Below are 23450 nucleotides of genomic sequence, written 5' to 3' on the forward strand. Positions count from 1 at the left end.
ATCCAATGTAAAAGATTAGAACAGAAGCAGTCTCAGTTTCAGGCGGTTTCTTTCCTTGTAGATGTTAGTGCCTTTTAGAGTTTCTGTGATAAGGAAGCAAGAGCAAGTAAACAGCACATTGAAATATTTTCTAGACTTCTATTTTAGCTCGCATTTTGGAGAAGCAAAGAATAGAGGTTACAATGGAGAACAGACTAGGAGGGCGTGGACAAGATGGTGGCGAGTGTGGACGCGCTGTAACAGCTACGCATTAGGGATGCCAAAAAATCCTGACATATATGCCTTAAAGCCTAACTTCCAAACCTTCCAATGCGATATGTTGCCACCGGTAGTGAAAACCCCAGCACGCTGTAAATGTTGGCTCCGGAGCTGAATGGGTGAGGCAAGTGAGACAGCGGCCCAGCGGCTCGGAGATCACCTGGTTGGTGCTCGGCCTCGCGTTACCTACTGCCGGGGGGAGAGGAACCATGATCGCCTTCATCAGTGAGGATCCACTAGCAGCGGAAACATCAGCAAACTGGGATCACCAGTATCTGAGCAGTACCAATAAGATTGTTGAGGTGGAGGGCCACAGAAACTGCGACCAATTAGATGGGGCCCGGACTAGCATGGTCTACAGCCAGGATGTGACTCGGCGCTCGACTGCATTGGTGAGCGTGCCCATGGGGTGGAATCCTCGGCTAGGGCACATGCGTGCTACGGGTGAAGGAGCCGGGGCACCCATCCACCATTAACTGAGCCAGGGCGCTGCACCAGGATTAGTGAGCTGCTCGCCCCGGGAGCACAGGGGACACACGCGGACCCCCGAGATAATGAATGGGGGCCTGGATGCTTGCCGGCCTACCGCATCTTAACCTGTGACCGCCGGAGATGTAAGACTGGACCCCTGCAGACCGACCTGGAATGCATACACCACCCTGCCAAGGTACACAGAAGAGGACCGTGCTGGGGCCACAACTGAGGGGGATTTGGTGAACGCCTGAAGCCTTGCCTTCTAATGACTGCGGAGGTGGAGCAGATGACGAGCTGTGCGAATATTATGCTCATATTGTAAGTGCACCAGGACACTTTCTCCTTTGCTGCTACATGCCTAGAAGTGGGCTGCCCAGGATCCTGCAAAGAAGCCTGCATATAGCTACATTGGCTCAGCTCGCCACCCGACTGCGGCCTGTCTTGTGGGAGTGGAGACAGGTGTCAATCCCACACAAAAACTCCCCCCTGCTCCCCTCAGCCTTCAAAAGTGTTAAAGGTCACTACTATGCCTGTGAAAGCCACTAGGAGGCTTGGACTGCGCAGTGCATATCTGTGTGGTTGGCCTGTCGCTTACTATCCCTGCATAGCCTTGAGCCGCTTACAGGAGCTGTCCCCGAGGCCTTCTACATGGGACGTCTTGCAGGATGGCGCTAGGTGCAGGCTGATGCGCAATCAGAATCACTAGAATTGCCAGGGACGTGTTCACCGCTTATTGGGCGATGGTAAAAACCCTTCACCATAGGTAAATTGCACACTTAATAAACAAGGATTGAATGACATTGAGTGTACACATACACAATTGATTGGACACTTACCACCAGTACGTTACAACCTATAACCCGCTAACAATACTGATCCCCATGAAAATCTCCCGATAGGACCAGTACACCTGGGAATGCTCAGATTTCTACTACCACGGTAGGGGGTCCTCAGCCTCCCATGCAGAGGCTGTAAGGGAACTGCCAGTCCTTCACACACCTTAATAAAGGAAGGACATCCACAGTGCTCCGGGGGGGCCATTAATGCCAGTGATACTTATTGTGTTTTCTACACCTCAATGTACTACCGTACAAAGGGAAAACTAAGAACAGATAAAGCGCACTCACAGATGGCCGAAGCAACACCTCATGCATCTGGTGCAGTGGCACAAATGCGCAAACAAAGGCCTTGAAACCCATGGATCAAGATGACCACTCGCATACATTTGACGAGTTAATGGCAGCAATACTAGACATCAAGTCCACATTCGGTCCCAAAATAGATGCTTTCTGTACCGAAATGGGATTCCTACGTGAGGATCACAAGAAACAAAAGGACAGAATAGAGGAATCGGAGTCGGCATTGGGAACCCTGTGGTCCACCATCTTAACAGCTGCAGACCAGATCAGCTCCCTCCAAAAAGAGGAAGAATATCTGGAGAGCCGGGCGGAGGATCAGGAGGGTAGATCTTGCAGAAACAATGTGTGCATAATGGGCCTACCGGAACGAATAGAAGGCCAAAGCACGGAGCTGTACCGTGGGACGTAGTTCACCATGGACATCCTCAATGGCAAATTCTTCACGTTTTTCTCAGTTGAACTGGTGCACAGAGTGCTGGGTGGCCCTCCACATCCGGGTAAACCCCCAGACCACTGATAGCCAGATTGTACAATTACCGGGATAGGGACAATATCCTTCAAGTGACAAGGGCCCGTGGCGAACTGAAAACGCCTCAGTGTACATTTATCAGAACTTCACGTTGCCGGTGGAGTGTCTCAGATCTTCTTATATAGAAGTTAAAAAATGTCTCCGCGAGCATGAAATCCAGTACTCACTACAATATCCCACTAAGCTGCACATCCGGCATAATAGAAACAATATCCTCTGCTCTGCTCTGAAGAGGTTTGGTCCTGGATAGACCAGAATGGGTTTACACATGCCCCGAGTGCAATCTCGCCGGACTCTAGTCAACCATGGAGAAACGCAGGCACGCGCAGAAACCGCGGCAAAGGGCGAGCAACGTTTCTGTCCAAAATCCAGGCAGTAATGGAATGGGAACAAGCTATTAAACAGGCCGAACAACTTAGCTACTCCACACCCCCTCAAGATCTGAGCCCATTTCGGACGCAAATATAGACCAAACACTCTAGCTGACAGATATACAACATGCAGCACTGATGGAGGGGGCCCTGATAGTCACCCCGCAAACAGCTGATGAGCTCCGGTGACCTCCTGCTGAGCGACACTATACTCCCAAATAGCAGGACACTTATACATCACTGCCAAGGGATTCAAGATAATTGACTGTGCGCAACAACCATTGAATCTCGCCAGACTTTGGCAGGCACGAACTGTTAAGGTTGCGATTATGCAGACAACAACAAAGAATAGCCGGGCCCTCACGCGCGATAAGTGGCTGATATAGCATCTTTATGTTTCTTCTTTTCTTCTCTATCTGCTCATTTGATATTCTCTCGTTACCAAACAATCCTTATATTTATAATTCCTCTTTTGTCCTTCCTTTGCATTATTTATAGTTTTTTTGTTCAATCGCATTTCAGTGCAGATGGCCTATTGCGTGTTGGCAAGTTGGCCTGGGATGGGGAGTTGGTTATTACAAATGTTTATTGCAGTCTGTCTGTTCCCTTATACTTCACAACATGCACATCATGCACAAGCTAGCCGTACCAATATTAAGGGGATAAGTGCAGGAGTGACACATTGGCCGTCTCTGGGGGCAGTCGGGGGCAGGAGCATTTTTTCACTCTCCGGTACTGACACAAAGGATGATAGGTAATAATTATCTCTTGATAACCTGGAACATTTGAGGCCTAGCTGGTCACATGCCACAAGGTTTACCAATACTTGCTAAGTCTCAAGAACACAATAACAATGATCCAGGAAACTCACCTCACTGCACAAACCTTACATCACTACGCAAGTGCTGGAGAGGCATGGTGATAGGCACCACATACTCAGGTTATACCAGGGGCACTCTAATTTAGATAGCACTAGGAACAACCCTGCAGATATTGCATACCCGGATAGACCTAGAGGGTTGCTATGCGATTCTGGAGGGACTTCTAGACGGCTCCCAACTGGCTTTATTCTCATTATATGCCCCCAAATTGAAGACAGTCCTTTTTCTTACAAACGTTGAAGCCCTCACTGCTTAGATACCCAACAGCACCAATATACTGGGGGGGGGACACTATAATTGTGTATCCGATCTGGTTTTGGATCGCTCCCACCCGCCTCTCCTGGGAGCACAATCCATTGCCCTGGCACAACATATGAAAGACTGGATCAACAACATGCAAGTCAGTGAAGCTTAGCGCAGCACGCATCCCACATCACATATTTATTCACACTACTCCAAAATAAACTACCTGCATATAACAATAGATGTCATATACTGCTTTGAGAATGCCATGGCGAGGGTGTCACAGGTGGAGTATTTAGCTAGCACGATATCAGATCATAGTTAGCAACAGTTATAATTATCTTGGGGAACGCATTAAACTAGCAGCCCAACCTAGTGCCTCCCTTTGGAGGCACTCAATGACACTACATTACGCGCACCCATAACACAATCTATAGATGCATACTTTCAAATGAACGCAGGCTCTGCCTCCCATGCCTGCATTGAATGGGATGCATTCAAGACAGTTCTCCGTGGACAGGTGATTAAGGCAGTTTATGGCTCTTGTATGGTGCTCACGAAAGAGCACTGTGAATGATTCTCCCCCACAGACCCAAGTATTGCACCCACGTTGGCCAGGGTTCGCCTAGCATAGAAGGACATACTAGACAGCCTATGCGCCTTAGATTATAAGCAATATCTAGCCTGGCAGCATAAGGAAGGAGCCAAAGCAAGCAGGATGCGTGAATGGTTGTTAAAAACTGATGCTTTGCAGCTCCCCCATCATGGCAATATATACCTCTGCTGGCCTTTTGTTGAATATGCATGCTCTGCAAGGCTTGTTGTAGCCTCTCTAGTGACATTAATTACACCTCTCACTCCCCATTAGCTCCTTTGTGTGGCTATTTAAATTCCTCTCCTTTCAGTGGCAAAATTTAGCATTTTTCCCTCCTTTCAGTAGGTGGTTTCTGTCCCTGGCGACTGGGCCCTCTTACAAGTATTATCCCCCACTCCCAAGCAGCTCCTGGAAAGGTTAAATGGCTGGTTAACAGAGAATCCCCCACTCCCAAGCAGCTCCTGGAAAGGTTAAATGGCTGGTTAACAGAGAGTGACATAATGTCCCCTTACCAGGCTGGGTTCAGAAAAAGAATCAGCACCATAGAACAGGTGTTTAGATTATTAACCATTGCCTGGAAATATACCAAATTAAGATCGGGTAGTCTATATGTGGCCTTTATTGATTTTAAGGCCGCATTTGACCTAGTTCCAAGAGATCTGCTCTGGGCAAATCTGCTAAAACAAGGTGTCCCTAAACATATCCTGGTGCAATTGATAAGACTTTACGAAAATAACTATGCAAAAGTTCATTGGGGTGTAGGTGGGGAACTAACTGAGGAGATCCCGGTGAGGAGAGATGTGCGCCAGGGTTGTGTCCTGGCCCCAACCTTGTTCCTCCTTTACATCAACGATATGGTAGACTCGTTATTGAATTCAAAACATGATTCGCCTAAAATAGGTGGCTCCCACCTGTGCGCCCTTACTTTTGCGGATGACACTATCTTGCTTTCGCAAACTCCCAGGGGGCTTCAGAATCTTCTTAAACTGGATGAGTATTGCACATAAAAGGCCCTGGAAATAAATCCCTCAAAAACCAAATATATGTGCATCAAGCCCCATAAAAGTTTTAAAAGCACTATCACACTAAACGGTGCAGTAATAGAGCGGGTTGACAATTTTGTTTATCTAGGAGTGTCCCTAGATTCTAAGCTTTCATGGCGCCCCATATTAAGAAATCAGGAACTGTTCTAATGCAGAACTCAGCTGAAAAAACTCCATGCCACTTACACCAAATCTATTACTCCGGCATTGGAGGTATATAAATCAAAGGTTCAAACTGCTGCCCTTTACGGGTCTGAATTGTGGGGAGGAGAGCAAATGACCACAATTACTACAGGGGAAAATAGGGTTTTATGAGCACTTATCCCTTTGCCTCAAAACACCCCGATGATCCCGTACACATATGATCTAGGACTAAAACATATTGAGGACAGAGCAGTTTTGATGACCCTATTATTTAGGATCAGGTTATGGGCTACTGAAGAACTTTTTATCTACAGAATGGCACTAAAAGAACTAATTGCACTAGATACACATGTATCCTTCCGTTGGCTGGTTAACGTACGTAGGTGGTTAACAGATCTAGGGCTCAGTGAGTTCTGGCTCCATCCAGAAAATGTGACCCTTAACTCAAAAATAGAATTTAAGAGGATTTATTGGAACCAGGCTGTACGAAAAATGTCATCGAATAGCAGCACTGGCCCACTTACTAATGACTACCTGATGGTTAAACCCGTCCCTTGCTTTGAGGTTTTTCTTGATCAAATAGAACCTCAACTTGCAAAGATATTGTATTTAAAACTAAGGTATGGGACCCTTCTAGTTAGATCCTTTACAGCCAGGTGGGGAATTGCTTGTGACGGGGAGGAAGACAGTAAGTGCAAAATGTGCCAGCTGTCTACAAAGGAAAGCATAGCTCATGTTCTCCTATTTTGTCCTACTTACACGAAAGCTGGGCAGAAATAGATTGCACCGTTAGGAAGAAAGCTGGGTGTGAGAAGATATATGGAAATGTTGCGTATTTTAAAAACCGATAATACCCAGCTTGTTGTTTTTGGAGTCTCGAGATTCTTATTGGCTGCTAATTACATCAGAATGAAGAATGGTCTGAAATTTTAAATAGGATTTTTGTTTTAATAGATTTGAAAACATCAAGATAGTACCTTTTCTAGTTGTACTTTTTAATGTTCATAGTATTTATATTTTATTATAAAATATATGCTTAGCAATTTTTCTCTATTGGAAAAATATTTTACTTAAAGGTATTGCACTTTATATTCTGAATTGTATTTTTTGTGATTAGTTGGCAATTGCACTTTAGTCTGGATCTTGCATATTTGCACAAATGATGTTCCCTAAGAATTAGTAACTCATACCTGTGTATATTATTGGGATTCCATGAATGTGTTCTCGCATGAACTGAATGGATTGCTACCCAAACTTGTTCTGTATTTGTGTTTAAATGTAATACTGCACATACCGGCATTCTATAATCGTGAATGCACTTTAAGTTGGATTTGTTGGAATATTTTATGATTTGCCTCTTTTATGATTCTTTGAATCGAATAAAGATATTTTGATGATGATTATCCCCCTCTCTCTACTTTGGTTCGTTTTCACACTTTTTTCTCAGTTTTCAACTGCTTTTGGAAAAAAGAAAGGATTGCTCTTAGCTGTGCAGAAGACCAAAGTGCAACTCTGGAATGTGTTCAATTGTTTTAACTTTATTTCTATTTTCGACTGCTTTTGCAACAAAGAAAGCCTTGCTCATTATTTCTTAGCTGCGCAGAAGACCGACAGAGAACTCTGGAATGTGTTAATTTCTTTTAACTTTGAAGGAGTCCCTCACGCATCGCATCTTAGCTGCCAGAAATATGTTAATTTCACTACATTTTTTAGGGCCCCCAACCGCACGTGTCTCAGCCCGGGATGGAGCAGCTCAAGCAGCTGTACGATCGTCTGGGCAGTGACACACCCGAGTTTTTCAAAGGTCTTTCAAAGACCATTTGCATATTTACAAATCTTTGTAAACTGCTGACCAAGGATTCGTTTTGTTCTGGTTTCAGTACCCCCTGGGCCCCCACTCTGCCTATTCCTTACATTTGTATTTTACATTTATGGCCGTAGTGTGATAATGCATTTCATGAAAAGGAATATAAGGTAGGGTTGCCTAAAGAAAAATGCCAGTCATGTGTTGCTTAAAGCACCTGCACAGGTCACTAAATATGGTTTAAAATAAAAAAAAGTAGATATTCATTTGTAACATGTTCTGTCTTTGTTCCCTTTAATTATCATGGATCATTCAGGCAACCCTAGAACACATTAAAAAGTGATTTCTATTTATATTTGCTGTTGGAAGTATGCTCAGAAAGTGCTGTAAATACCGCTTTAGGTAACTGCTTATTTTTGTACAGTCTGTGACATCAAAATAATGAGCTGGCTACCCTAATCATAAGACTGGAATTTTGTTGCAGGATCAGCACATTATTTATTTCCTCCACCCTTGATCCCTGATTAATGCCATAATTGCAATAATGTACTTTATATCTGAAACCCTGAGCTGCCGTCAATAACATGCTGAGTTACTTCAAGTGTTTGGGAATGCAGACTCCACACTTTACTTTACTCTACACCACTCTACTTTACTCCGCTCATCAAAACCACTCTGCTTTACTCCACGCCACTCTGCTCCACTCCTCTCTACTCCAAGCCACTGTAATTTCATCCACGGCACCCTGCTTTACTCCACTCCACCCTACTCTGCTTTACTCTACCATGCTCTGCTTTACTCCATGTCACTCTACTTTACTCCACGCCACTCTGCTCAATACCACTCTGCTTTACTCCACTCAGCATTACTCCACTCCTCTTTGCTTTATTCCACTCCAATCAACACCACTCTGGTTTATTCCACTCTTCTTTACTCTACACTGCTGTATTACAACCTGCTTTACTCCATTCTGCTATACTCCAGTTTACTCCACTCAACGCCATTCTGTTTTACTCCAACCCACTCTGCTTTACTCCACACCACTCTGCTTTACTCCATGCCACTCTGCTCAATGCCACTCAGCAATACTCCACGCCACTCTGCTTTAATCCACTCCATGCAACGCCAGTCTAATTTACTCCACTCCTCTCTGCTTTACTCCGCTATACTTTATTCCACTCTGCTTTATTCCACTCCTCTCCACTTTACTGAACGCCACTCTACTTTACTCCATGCCATGCTGCTTTAATCCACTCCACTTTACTCAATGCCACTCTACTTTACTCCACTCCACTATGCTCACCTCCACTCTACTTTACTCTACTCTGCTTTACTCCACTCTGCTTTACTCCACCCCACCCCACTCAACGCCACTCTGCTTTACTCCATGGCACTCTGCTCTAGTCTACTCCACCACTCCACTCTCCTTCATTCCAATCCACTCAGAGTCACTCTGCTTTACTTCACTCCACTCAATACCACCTCTACTTTGGTCCACGTTACTCTGCTTTACTCCACACCACTCTGCTTAACTCCACTCCATGCCACTCTGCTTTACTCCACTCTACTCAATGCCACTCTGCTTTATTCCACTCCACTCTGCTTTACTCCACTCCACTCTGCTTTACTTCACTCCACTCAACACCACTCTGCTTTACTCCACTCTACTTTACTCTACTCCGCTCTATTCCAATCTGCTTTACTCCACTCCACTCTGCTTTACTCCACTCCATGCCACTCTGCTTTACTCCACTCTACTCAATGCCACTCTGCTTTATTCCACTCCACTCTGCTTTACTCCACTCCACTCTGCTTTACTTCACTCCACTCAACACCACTCTGCTTTACTCCACTCTACTTTACTCTACTCCGCTCTATTCCAATCTGCTTTACTCCACTCCACTCTGCTTTACTCCACTTTACTCCACTCAACGCCACTGTTTTACTCCACACCCCCCTGCTTTATATCAAACACCACTCAGCTCAACGCCACTCAGCAATACTCCAAGCCTCTCTGCTTTCATCCACTCCACACAACGCCACTCAAATTTACTCCAACCCACTCTTCTTTACTCCACTCTGCTTTACTCCACTGACTCTGCTTTACTCCATGCCACTGTACTCAATGCAACTCTGCTTTACTCCACTCTGCTTTATTCCACTCCAATCTACTCTACTTTACTACATGAAACGCTGCTTTACTCCACTTCACTATGCTCACCTCCACTACGTTCACCTCCACTCTGCTTTACTCCACTCTGCTTTACACCATGCGGCTTTACTCCACCCTACTCTGCTAAATGCCACTCTGCTTCATTACACACCACTCTGCTTCACTCCACACCACTCTGCTTCACTCCACACCACTCTGCTCTACTCTACTCAGTGCCACTCTGCTTTACTCCACTCCACTCTACTTCATTCCACTCCACTTAAAGCCACTCTGCTTTCCTTCACGCCACTCATAGCCACCATTACTTTACTCCACACTACTCTGCTTTACTCCACGCTACTCTGCTTTATTCCACGCCACTCTGCTTCACTCCACGCCAATCAACGCCACTCTAGTTTACTCCAATCCGCTTTAATCCACTCTGCTTTATTCCACTCCACTCTGCTTTACTGCCCTCTATTCTGCTTTACTACACCCCACTCAACACCACTCTGCTTTACTCTACTCTGCTTTACTCTACTCCACTCTATTCCAATCTGCTTTACTCCACTTCACTCTGCTTTACTCCACTTTAGTCCACTCAACGCCACTCTGTTTTACTCCAACCCACTCCGCTTTACTACCCGCCACTCTGCTTTCCTCTACAACACTCTGCTTTACTCCATACCAATCCAGTCTGATATACTCTAACCAACCCTGCTTTATTCTACTCCACTCTACTTTATTCCACTCCACGCAATTCCATTCTGGTTTACTTCACTCTGCTTTACTCCAGTCTACTCTACTTTACTCCACACCACTCTACTTTACTCCACACCAGTTCACCCTGCTTTACTCCATGCCACTCCACTCTGCTTTACTTCACATCACACCAATCTGCTTTACTCCACACCACATGTCTCTGCTTTACTCCACACCACTCTGCGTTACTCCACACCACTCTGCTTTACTCCACACCAGTATGCTTTACGCCATACCACCGCACTCCACTTTGCACAACTACACTACGCTCTACCCCATCACTCACCTTTATGTAGTGCCACTACATGCAACACCACTCAATGCAATACCAATCCATGCAACACCACTTCACTCCACGACACTTCAACTGTACTAACTTTCTATTTAAAGCATTATCAGTTTAGTTTTTGTTAAAAATTTATATTATGATTAGCGCTCTACCAATACAAATATTATATACCAAATTACTTTCCAAACTAAACGTCCAACCCATTTATACTTTATTTAAAATATGTATTTGTCACCATGCTTAACTCACAAGATCCTGTTACAGGGATTTATTCATTTACAAAAGCTACAGATTGACTGTCAGCAATCTGCACATAAAGCACTATAGTTACTGACTTAAGCAGTAATTGCCATTACAATTATATACACGTAAAAGTTACAGAAAGGCCATTAGTTTTGTTGTTTTCAATTAAAAGTTCACGGTTAAAAACATGTTACATTGGTCCATAGGGAGATGTATACTACATTTGCTCTTATTGTCCTTTTAATAGTTTCCAGACAAACAAAATTAATCTAATTACAATTGGTGATTTTGTTTTGTAAATATGCATATACCACCCACATACACCCTAGCAAAGCACACTAACCACATGCATCCCACCAACACACACCATATAACAACACACCACTAAATTCCACACCATGCCACTGCCCCATGTCACTACACTAAGCAGAACTTAAACACCATGTTTACATTACGAAGCACAGCAGCCTCACTGCTCTACAACATACTTTAAAAACATTGTCAATAGCTCTGGCTTAACATTTAAAGGGTCCCAAATGCGAGACCTATTGGCTATGCCAATGCTTGTTTTAATTCTATGCCTCTCTGTATTAAGCTCCTGAACTTGGTGATTCTTTGCACACTTAACAGTTCTTGTCCTAAGTCAACCGCCCACAGATAACACAAGACCAATACGAATTGCTAGAGGCCCCTATATCAGCAGATGAGGTCTCTGAAACAATCAAACAATTAGCCACAGGCAAGGCCCCAGGGGCATATAGATGGCCTGCAGAACTCTTGCTCAGCACGTTATATGGGGAGGCATTTGAACGGGGGGAAGGACCGCCTTCACTTAGGGAAGCAGTGCTGGTCCTATTCCCAAAACCGGGCGGAGACCCACTCCAAATGGGCTCTCACCGCCCACTATCATTACTGAATTTGGATTACAAAATCCTGGGCAAGATATTACCCAACAAGTTAATAGATGCAGTACAAACACTGGTGCACGACAACAAGAATGGGTTCATCCCAGGGAGAAACACCGGCTAGAACTTACATTGGCTATTTAAATTAAAATTTCTAGAGTGGGTCCGAACAGAAACAGGCTTGCCATGGATAGCGGCACTAGATATTGAGAAAGCATTTTACACCCTGAGTTGGCAATGTCTACTAGCTGTGTTGGCAGGCTTTGGCATGGGCCCTAATTCTTTTAGATGGGCGAGGATATTGTATACAAAATCGCAAGCCAGAGTAAAGATTGGCTGCATTATTTCTTCCTCTTTTTTCATAGAACATGGAAGCAACTTTTTGCCTTCATTTTTGCGTTGGCCATGGAGCCTCTGGCGTGCAGATTACGCTGCTGCATTCTAGACTGGTGCATTCTAGCGTAAGAGCAGTGGCACATTGTCTCTCTTTACACAGACAATGCATTAATCTATCCGCAAGGCCACAATACAGTTCTGCAAGAACTAATGGAGCTACTAGACCAATACGCCCGAACATATTGCCTAAGAGTTAACTGGTCTAAATCAGTGGTATTTTCAAAGAATTCCCAGACCGTGGAGCAAAGACACAACCTACCTAGTACTCCCCTCACTTGTAATGTAATGTAATGTAAAGTGCATTTTTATAGCGCAGCTATCACTCCAGGGAGTATCTTGGCGCTTAACTTGGGCCTACAACACCTTTGAATATCGGGGGGGGGGGTACAAATCTACCACTCTCAGATAGACATAATGGAAAGTAATATGGGAAAGACGGTCACTAGAGCCCAAGTTATTCTTCCATTCTGGATGAGTCTGCCTTTATCTCCTATGGGGCAGATTGCTATCTCTAAAATGCCCTTTCTCCATCGATGTTTTGTACTTTTCCTCTGTCCTCCCATACAAACTATTGCACAGATTTTTTAAAGACATACAATCACTCCCGGTGTCCCTAAATTGGGGTGGCACTTCAGAAATGATATCTTCCATTATCCTAGGGCGGAATTGGGGGCACCGGACTATGCACACTATTATGCAGTGGCACAATTACAATGGCTCATGAGGTGGCTCACAAGTTGCAATCTACCTGAGTTAGATCCCTGGGCAGTAGCCGTACAACAGTCACCCCTGTTGGAATGGCTGTCAAGCTTCAAATCCTCGCTCCAAAAACACAGGGCAATATTATAATGTCGGCTAGACGCAGCTGGCTGAAATATGTCCTACTGTGTTGTCAGCCTGCGCCATATGCTCCAAATCTTCCTCTTGAAGTACTCCCCGGCCCCTATACTTGTCACAAGCGCTCCAAACTTGTAACCTGGCATGCGGCTGGGCTGGATATATAGGGGGACCTATTTGCAGACTCGAAAATATGTGACTTCGCGAAGCTAATAGATGACTACGGTATATCCCTAGGGTCTTTTTGACTGTACGTAACATTGACACAACAATTTTTCCAGATATGGGGTAATTTACACATGCAAACCACTACATCCAGGGTATTGCAAACTCTATTAGCACATGGGCGAGACACAAAAGGTGATCACAACAAGCTGCAATTCCCTTAGGCCCGATTCAGCTCCTTTGTTAGTGCTATTACGTGAATACTGGGACTCAGCATTGTCAACCAGTATCACTGATAAGCAATGGGCACAATGCGTGGGATATCCCAAGGTTATATATATATGAATGCCAGGCTGAAGTACACACAATTTACCTATCTCCATCACACGTACCTCACTCCTAATAGATTGGCATGCATGTATCCTACATCTATTGACATATGCCCTAGGTGCCTAGCCACTGATGCCACCTTCCCTCACATGGTGTGGACTTGCCCCAGTCTCTGGATATTCTGGAACAATGTGGCCGGGATGCCAACAGATACATTGGGCACCCTGATAGTAGCTCTAACAAAAGAGAGGGACCCCAAACCCAAAAGGGTAGGGTACCAAAAAGACAAATGTCGTGTCCCAACCATTCATTCAACTGTTTGCTCCAGTTTGAATGAATGGTTGGGACATGAAATTGCCTTTGTGAGTCAGTTTGCATCCAAAAGGGAACTTCTTTTTGACACCCTGATAGTAGCCCAGGACCAAGATTTTCTGTGAGGAATAACAAAGCGCAATGCCCAACACAGGAACCTTAATAAGTTTGTGGACTTGGCGCTGGGATTGGCAAAGTGCAGGCTTGCTATGGCATGGAAAGCACCAGCAGGCCCCACTGTATACACATGGAGCCTAGACCATTGTAGGGCACAGATAGCAGAACATGAGTTCCAGCTGGTCAGCGCACCACACCAGCCACCATCGACTAATCCCGTGCAATGGCGAGATTACCTAACCACCATAGAAGTAAAATTGAGCAGAATAACCCCAGCTGCAACTTAGAATGTACCATTGTTATATACTCCCTGGACACAGTGTCACACCTACAAAGCATATGGCGCGATCACCTGCCCACTCTGCACATAATACCAGATTAGTGATCGGTGGAATTATATGTATACTGGCATGTAGTATGTACTTAATCCTTTAAGTACATACTCAGTCACATACACTTGCTAGCCCACTGCTAGTATAAATGTTGGAATAGACGGTAGACACAGACAAACTTCCTTGAACAGGCACTTTTGTTATTGTTATTATGGTAATGGTTAAAATATGCAATTGCGGAGTAAATTTGTTACTTTTGAACTGTAAAATATAATCTGTACCATTGTCTAGCACACCAACCACGCTGCTATTGTAACTGTTTGTGTAAACCTGTGCATATTATTACTGCTATAGTTTCTTTGTATGATTTGCTATAAATTGATAAAGATTATTTTTTTTTTTTTTAAAACAACAGAGAATGGAGAATGGACCACTTACTTGAACAAATGACACCAGCGTCTTCACTATGGTCACAATTATGCTTGTTCCATCCATTGTTGTTGCAGTTCCACAGAGCAGATTCTTTACCTGTACATACGACGTCATCAAGCAGAACGGGTCCACTACCTTGACCAAAGAAGGCCATCACTGGCGCGGCAGTAGGTGTACCACAGCTGAGCTGGGCACAGACTACTCGTGCTGAATTTAAGCTCCAGAAATCATCGCAGACTGTTCCCCAGGAACCATTGTAGTAAATCTCCACTCGTCCAGAACATCTGTCCCCTCCATTGGCCAGGCGTATGTCGATGCCAGAAGGCAACACTAAGGAAAAAGAGCAGTGGCTGAAATTTGAGCAAATAAATCTGGCTGATCAACTGCACACGGTAGTCACTATTCTTCCATTTAGATCTAATGATTTTGAAGTTAAATTAGCTTTATATGCGAACGACTTGATGTTGTACACAAGAAACCTGCAGGATGCAATTCCAAACTTGATGTGGAAGGCAGAGTTATTTGGCCAGGTCTCTGGGTATAAACTAAATATAGATAAAACCGAGATAATGGAGTGGAATCAGGACTCACAGAGTTACAGGGTAAAAACACAGATACAATACCTAGGGATTTTAATTACACAGAAAATCGAGGATATCACAAAAACTAATTGCGTGAAAACTAGTCAGGAAGTGGTAGGGTTAATGTTAAAATGGGCGAACCTACCCTTAAATATACATGTTAAGGTAAATTTAATAAAAATGATCATCCTTCCAAAAATCACTTTCCGTTTTAACCCTATGCCCTTAACGTTTCAGAAAGAAGACATAGGGGAAAATAGGAAGTTTATCTCGGCATCAAAAGGTCCCAGGATATCCAGAAAGAAGTTCGTTGAGGAGAAGATTGGAGGTGGCTGGATTGGCACTTCCAGATCTGCTTGCATACTGTCCCGCCTTTTATTTTGAAAACGTGTGCATGTTGGCAAATAAGATACATAAGTCATCTATCGGTTAACTTTTTGAGGCTATGCTGGAGGATATCCCGTAAGGTCAACGGCACTTTCTTTTTTAATACGGGGACCCTACGTTTTTTAGGAAAGTACGATTAAAGGTCTTGATGGCTGCACTGAGTATGTGGATACATGTGCGGAAAACAGTGAGAGTTCTATCATTTTTGATTTATGCTCCAATTTGGGATTCCCCAGGGACCCAGAATGTCTGAAGAATCAACTTAGCCATCCCCTGAAATCTGAGGGGTATTTACTATTTAGCTGACCTTAAGCAGGGCTTAAATATGATGAGTTGGGAAGCCATGAATAATTTGTCTAAGGGGCAGCTAACAAGATTTAAATATTACCAACTGAGTTCCTGGTGGGCAACACAAGACTGGGTGGAGTAAGAGGAGACAAAATTCAGTCAGGTGATGAGAATTGACCTGTGGAAAAAAGAGATGTCATTTTGGTACTGGGACTTTTTGGAAGCGGATATGGAATTAGAAACTGAAATCATAAAACTATGGGGTCAGGAGTTTGGAGAGGGTGATCTGATGCAAATGTGGCATGACTCCTACGATATCCTATGAACAGTAGTTAAACCAGCACCACTCAAACGCAATCACTTATTCACTACCTATAGAGTGTATTGGTCACCTGCAAAGCTGTCTAAGATCGCCAGTAACTCATATAAGAGCCCAAGATGTATGCTGATAGCGGCAGATGATATTCATTTATTCATGCTATGTCCACAAATATCATCGTATTGGAACTCAGTTTGTGACTTTATTGGGTAAACAATCGGGACACAGATTTCAGTTAGTACTCACCTCATTTTTTCGGGCTAAATTCGGAAGAAGTGCAGCTCTCAGCGAGTAACGTAAAGTTTCTGTTTTACGTGATTCTCTTGGCAAGACGGTTGATTTGTAGATTATGGAAATCGGGAAGTCCACCGTTGTTTACTGAGTGCCTTAGAAATATCATATACGGCGTGGCTTGGCGCCCGATGGTAATGGCGGTGCCTGTGTGAGCGCCACTGAAGTTTCGGGAGGTGTACCGTCCACAGCTCGTTTTTTCCTGCTGGACGGCTTTCTACCAGCGGCGGCGGACATCGCCGCAACTGCTGAATCCCCGCTGACACGCCCTGAGACCGAGAACTCTGCCGCAGTCACCAGCTCCGTTTCAGGTACCGAGGCGGCCGCCATTTTGTGACGCCGCGCACTTTCAGCTCTGTCTGCTGCCGCATGAGGTTTTCCTTATGACTGCTGCCGCCTGTCTCATGGAACCTTCACATTTCTGCATTTCTTGACGGCCTGCAAGCTCGTCCCTCGCTTCAGTATCGCTGTGAGAGGCTGCTCTATCCATGCGCCTTTCCGCCCGCCATTTTGCGAGGTCTATGACGTTCTCTCCCATTACTTTGCCGATGTGGCGTAGGAGTGCCTGAGTTGCGAAGCGGCCGCCTTCTCTTCATAAGTTATTGCTAAGTATCGGCCACGACTTCTCTTTCAGCTGGGTGATTCCTAATTTGTTCTACTGTGAGGCGACACGCTTTTGCCATGCCACTCAATTAGCCTCAGCCTCACTGGTTATAATGGCGACGGGAGTTACCATGATTTGCCCTTTGCCCCAATCTGGCATACCGCTTCAGCAATGAGATGACCTACTGCCGCCTCATCGTTACCTGGACTTGCTACTTACTGCCTTCATCATTACTGCTCCGAGGGTGGCGCGCATATTTGTGCCCCAATAATTACCGCTTCTTGCCCACCTGTTGTTACACATCAATACTTCTGACGCTGCGGATGTCGTGATGAGCGGTGAATGTGATTCTATGCATGGTGGTCAGCTTTTACTTGGCGTCTTCCTAGATTAAGACTCTGCTTTCTTCAGGAGTGCCTTTTTGGACTGTTTCATTTTCTTCACCCTCACAGTTAACTGCGCGTATCTTTGCCTAGGAGTCCTTACTCCTCTCCATTGTGTGGATTTCGGTGTTTCATTGTGCACGCTTTGTTGGAGTCCTCCCCGCTGTGTAGGCAGCGTGCGTTGCGTGGGTTGTTCCGTTCTCACCTGTTTCTTATGGGACGACTTAAATCTATGCCACGCATACCTTCCAAACCTACAACAAAGGTGGCCTTTGTGAAAAACTCCAAAGTATTTTCAGCTTTTTCTAAATTAGAGGATTCCCTTACCTCGTCTGGCTCTGATCCTGTCATGGAAACTCCTCAGTCATCATCGGGGAAAACTAACACTAAGAGACTGAAAAAAGATCCTCCTTCGCCACTCAAGTCGCCCACACCTGTCTCAATAGAACTCTTGCTGGAAGAGATAAGATCTTTTCACCCCTTTCTGGAGGAAATAGGGACCTTACGCCCCTTTATGGAGGAAACCAATGTCAAGCTTCAGGCTACGGACAACTGGTCACAAATTGAAGCAAGAGTTTCTTCAGTCGAACAGTTTGTTGCCTCATTTCAGGAAACTCACACCACGGTTTCTCATTTAACTTCACAGGTGGGTACCCTCCAGAAACTGGTGGAGGAGTTGGAAAATCGGAATAGGCGGAACAACCTTCGCATTTACGGCTTGGTGGAAGGTCTTGAGGGTTCGGACTCAAAGGCTTTCTTTAAGTCCTTCCTTTATAACTTGCTCCATCTGCCGGAAGGTACGACTCTTAACAATCAGCGCGCTCATCGTTTGGGTTGCCTACCTACATCTGCTTCCATGTCACAACGTCCAAGCGGTGTCATTCTTTACTTTTTGGAGTACACTGACCTCCTGAAGGGTCTCGCGGCTGCCAAGGCTTCACCAAAATTATCATGGTCTGGTTCCTCTTTGTTCTTTGCTCAGGACTATGCAAAGGCGACTGCCAATCGTCGGAAGGCTTTCCTAGGCATGAGAGATGTCCTTCGTTCCATGGGTGCTCGATATGGCTTGTACCATCCCTGCCTGTTTAATGTCACCTACAATAACAAGACGACGATCCAGTGCGTCTCCAGAGCTTCATCAATGCACACAAGACTACCGCAATGGACTCCTCTGGGCCTTCCTCGTCTCGTCCTGGCTGAAATGATGTTCTGCTTGTTCTTGTTCTTATGATGTCCATGTTTTGGTCATGTTTTGGTCATGTTTTGCCTTTTCACCCTGTTTTGTTTTCTTGACTGTTACTCCCCTCGAGTTGCATTGCTGTTGATTGCTCCTTGTTCTCCTTTAACTTATATTTGTAATTTGTTCTCGTCTTTCCCCTCTTTGTTTCCACAGGAACTCTTCCCCGTCTGATGATGTCTCCCTGGCTTCCTGCCTAGCCAACCACGGATGTGTCGCCTTGCCTATGTGGCCCCTTCCCCCCCCGACTCCTTCTCGTCTTCTCCTTTTGTAGGTATGTTCTCCCCCTGTTTCCTCCTCCTATTCTGTTTTTTCTATCTCTTACCCTTCCTTTGGTGTTACAGTTTCCTTGTTTGTACAGAAGCCATAACTCTCTCCTCTTCCTTTACCCTTACTGAGCTTCTTTCTAGTTTCTACGTTGTTCTCTCTTTCTGCGCACACTTTCGTTTTCACCACTTTTTTCTCTTTTTCCCCTTTCTTACTCTCTATTATATATTTAGCTCCTCTTTCCTCATTCTTATTCATGGGTCTTTATCTTACTTTTACATATGCTGTACTTTATAGCTTATTGTTTATAGCATGTCATTGAATATAGTATCATGGAATGTTAAGGGTATTAACTCTCCAACTAAGCGTCAACGCATCTTATGACACCTTGCCAAATTGAATGTTGATGTGGCGTTCTCCAGGAAACCCACCTTTCCGACATAGAATCTGCAAAACTTAAGAGGGGCTGGGTGGGTGAGGCCTTTTTTTCACAAGGTGATGGTAAACGCAACGGTGTAGCAATCTTATGTCGTAGATCTCTCCCTCTTACAATTCTTTCCCAACAATCGGATACTAAGGGCAGATAGGCACATGTCAGACTATCGCTCAGAGGTGTTCCAATCTGCCTCCTTAATGTCTATGCTCCCGCTAATGGTAAACCTCTTTTTTGGGCTGACTTCTCCCAATATATAACTCAATTCATGGATGACAATTTTATCCTAGCTGGAGATTGTAATCATCCCCTAGATCCCTTTGTTGATAGGAACTCTGATGTCACTTATGTTCCCAATAAACCGCACAAACAGTTTACTCAAGCCATCGCCCAACATAAGCTTATTGACTCCTGGCGACTCTGTAATCCAACCTTGCGGGAGTTTACTTTTTACTCTCCGTCTCACCGGTCCCAGTCGCGGATCGACTATATTTTTGTTTCTCATACCCTTGCTCAAACACTCACCGCTGCTGAAATTGGTCCGATTTTGCTTTCGGATCATGCCCCTGTTGTAATCAGCGTTGATGTTCTCCCTAAGATTGAGGGTCCAAAGAGGTGGCGCTTTAACAATACCCTCCTTTTGGATCCCAAATGTACTGCTTCCTTCACTGCCTTTTTTGACGAATTTTTCCAGTTCAATGATGCCCCTTCCATCCCGCAGCCCACCGTTTGGGATGCTTTTAAGGCAGCAGCACGCGACTTTATTATTGGCTATGTTGCAAAGAAGCCTAGGACTGCACGCCATTACACTAAAAATCTCCTCTGTGACATTAAGAGATTGGAACACGTCTACTTCACCTCACATTCTAAAGATAGTCTGACAGCTCTTGTCGCTGCCAAGATGAAATTTAATGAACAGTCTACAGAGGATGCCTCCTTATATTTGCTTACGTCTAGTGCTAAGTCTTATGGTGGTAGGAACAAAGCTGGGAAAATCCTTGCCAATTATTTGAAGGTCAAGCACAACAAGCTGAACATTGAATCTATTTATGACACTAATTACAACTTACAGCACAAAGACGCCAACATCCTTACTGAGTTCTCTCGTTTTTACAAAACCCTATACACCTCTGAAACCTAACCCTCTATTCATTCTCTCACACATTTCTTCTCTAACATCCGAAAACCTGCACACTTCCCTCTTGACCTCTCTTCTTTGGAGAATGACATTTCGGAGAAGGAATTGATCACCGCGCTCCAACATCTCAAACTTAATAAAGCCCCTGGACCAGATGGTTTCACCGTTGAATTTTATCTTCACTTTTCCAACTTGTTGATTCCGAAACTACACTCTTTGTTGTTCTAGGTAACTCCTCAGGAACCTTTTCCGATGCCCACATTTGTTTAATTCCCAAGGAAGGAAAGATGTGCAGCATTGTAAGAATCACAGGCCCATCTCCTTTGTCAACATTGACTACAAAATCTTTGCTAAGGCTTTGGCGATAAGGTTGGACCATTTCCTTCCTGACCTCTTAGGCGAAGAGCAGTCTGGTTTTGTTAAGGGTCGGTACATCACTGACAATACTAGACTTTGATTCAACATATTGTCGAAGTCATCCCATCTCCAGCATTTCCTTGCAGCGATCGCCCTGGATGCCGAGAAGGCGTTTGATAGCGTCGAATGGCCATATCTTTTCCATACTGTCGGTTGGTTTGGTTTTGGCCCTAAATTCGTTTCCCTAGTTTCATTGCTGTATTCTCGCCCACGGGCTGCGGTCTATGCGAACGGTCAGCTTTCCCCTTACTTTGACCTTGGTAGGGGTGTTCGCCAAGGCTGCCCCCTTTCACCTTTCCTTTTCAATCTCGCTTTAGAGCCCTTTCTGTCCAAGCTTTGCCAGAATCCCGACATACATGGGGTTCAGACTGCGGAATCTCCCATTAAACTTGCTGCTTATGCAGACAATATTTTACTCTTCATTTCTAATCCCACAGACTCCATTCCTGCTTTCCAAGAGGAAGTTCGGATTTACTCCTCAATCTCGGGCTATAAGCTCAACAATGACAAATGTGAGATTCTACCCCTGACGAAATTCACCTTTAGACCTGATTTCAGTGCTTCCAATTTTGCCTGGAGTCCCTCCCATATTAAGTATTTGGGTATGCACATCGCCCCCTCTATTTCAGACACAATTTCCCTCTGTTTGACTAAGTGCTCTCAGAAAATAGCTGACCTTACAGCTAGGTGGCATCCTCTCTATTTGTCTTGGTGGGGTCGTCTCGACACCATTAAGATGATGCTATCCCCCATAATTCTCTATACAATCTCTAATATCCCTGTCTCCATCCCAGCCAAATTCTTTAAGAAAATTAATTCTATCCTGTCCTCTTTTTTATGGCACAACAAGAAATCCAGAATATCCCTTGCCAGACTAATTCACCCTGCTTCTGAAGGTGGAGTCAACTTTCCGGACTTTCCAGCCTATCAAAAGGCCTTTTTGTTACGTCAAGCTTCTTTTTGGTTCCAAGATCCCACCTCACCATGCCCTTTGTGGACTAAGGTTGAGTGCCTTTTCCATTCCCCATTCTCCTTTGCTGAGTATATCTCTTTCTCACGTAAACCTTCTTCGATTCCCACTCCTATTCATAAGCTTACTGTCAAGCTCCTTTTATCCTCCAATCCTCCTCCCCCTGTGACTACTCCTGATTTTCTCTCATCGCCATTTGGCATAACAAGTATCTTTTAATTAATAATAGACCCTTTTGCTGGAAATCCTGGAGGACCATAGAATTGTTATGGATTTCGCAGTTATTCTCCAAACCACATTTCTGCCCTTTCATACTCTATGTTCCTCCTTTGATTTGCCCTCATCCTTTGCTCCCAAATATCTCTTATTTAAAGCAGCGGTCATGGAGATCTACACATGACTCATGCAGACAGCACCCCCCTCCATTTCTCCTGACCCAGCTCTCCGGCTTCGCTCTCTTCTACGCACCACTCCTAAAGCCTCCACTATCTACAAACACCTTCATGCCCATACATTTGCTAGACCTAAGTCTAAGGTAGAGGAGCAGTGGGAACGGGACCTCGCTACCTCATGGCCAGTATCCCTATGGGACAGGATATGGACAAAGCTTCGTAAATTGTCTAGAGCAGCGTCCCTGACGCAATCCTTGTTTTTCATCTACAACAGGCTGCTTCATACTCCTTTTACCCTTAGCAAGCGGTTCTCTACCGTTCCAGACACTTGTTGGTCCTGCTCCTTGCCACACGCTACTCTGTTTCATATGTTATTTCTCCGTAAACATGTGCATGACTTTTGGTTGCAGGTATGGGCTCAAATCAATGTAATTTTTCATACCTGTATTCCCCTATCCTACACTCATCTTTTTTTAGGGAGCCTCTCTCCTTGCTGGGAGGGGACAGACCTACCTGTTCGCATTGTTGATTTGTTATTGGCAGTTGCGTTCCAACAGATTACCATCAATTGGAAGACTACTTCTAACATTTCTCTTAAAGCATGGTGGTATAACGTATGTCATAATCACAGACTTGATACGGCTTTTGTGTTTCCTGCCCAATTGGCAGCCAAACGTTCAGACCTATGGCTCCCTGTTACATTGTATAACTGTGTGACTCGTTCATTTCGCTCAAGTCCGGCTCGACAGGAGGTTCCCAAACCCCTGTGATACCCTTTTGATTTCCTTTATTTTTCTGCATTATTATCTACTATGTCATTATCCGCACTTGCTTCTGATGTACAATTATTGTATCCCTTTTTATTCCTATTGCCCATGATAAGTCTTTTGTTATTTAATTTCCTTGTAAAATATATCCTGTTTATTTTTTCTTTGTTCTCCCCTTGCCTTTCCCTTATTTCCCTCATTTCTCTTTCTTCATTCTGTATTG

General features: G+C 44.6%; 1 protein-coding gene across 3 annotated transcripts in view; it reads right to left on the reverse strand.

Annotated features, from left to right (window-relative positions):
* The window catches only part of LOC144755246 (scavenger receptor cysteine-rich domain-containing protein DMBT1-like), a 735795-nt gene that overhangs the window by 150611 nt on the left and 561734 nt on the right, over positions 1-23450 (reverse strand). For all 3 annotated transcript variants that reach the window (XM_078643989.1, XM_078643988.1, XM_078643987.1), the window contains one exon: positions 14760-15083. In XM_078643989.1, the coding sequence (XP_078500115.1) occupies positions 14760-15083 (324 nt within the window). The remainder of the gene's footprint in view (positions 1-14759; positions 15084-23450) is intronic.

Source organism: Lissotriton helveticus, chromosome 5_1 (assembly GCF_964261635.1).
Source record: "Lissotriton helveticus chromosome 5_1, aLisHel1.1, whole genome shotgun sequence".
NCBI classification, from domain to species: Eukaryota; Metazoa; Chordata; class Amphibia; order Caudata; family Salamandridae; genus Lissotriton; species Lissotriton helveticus.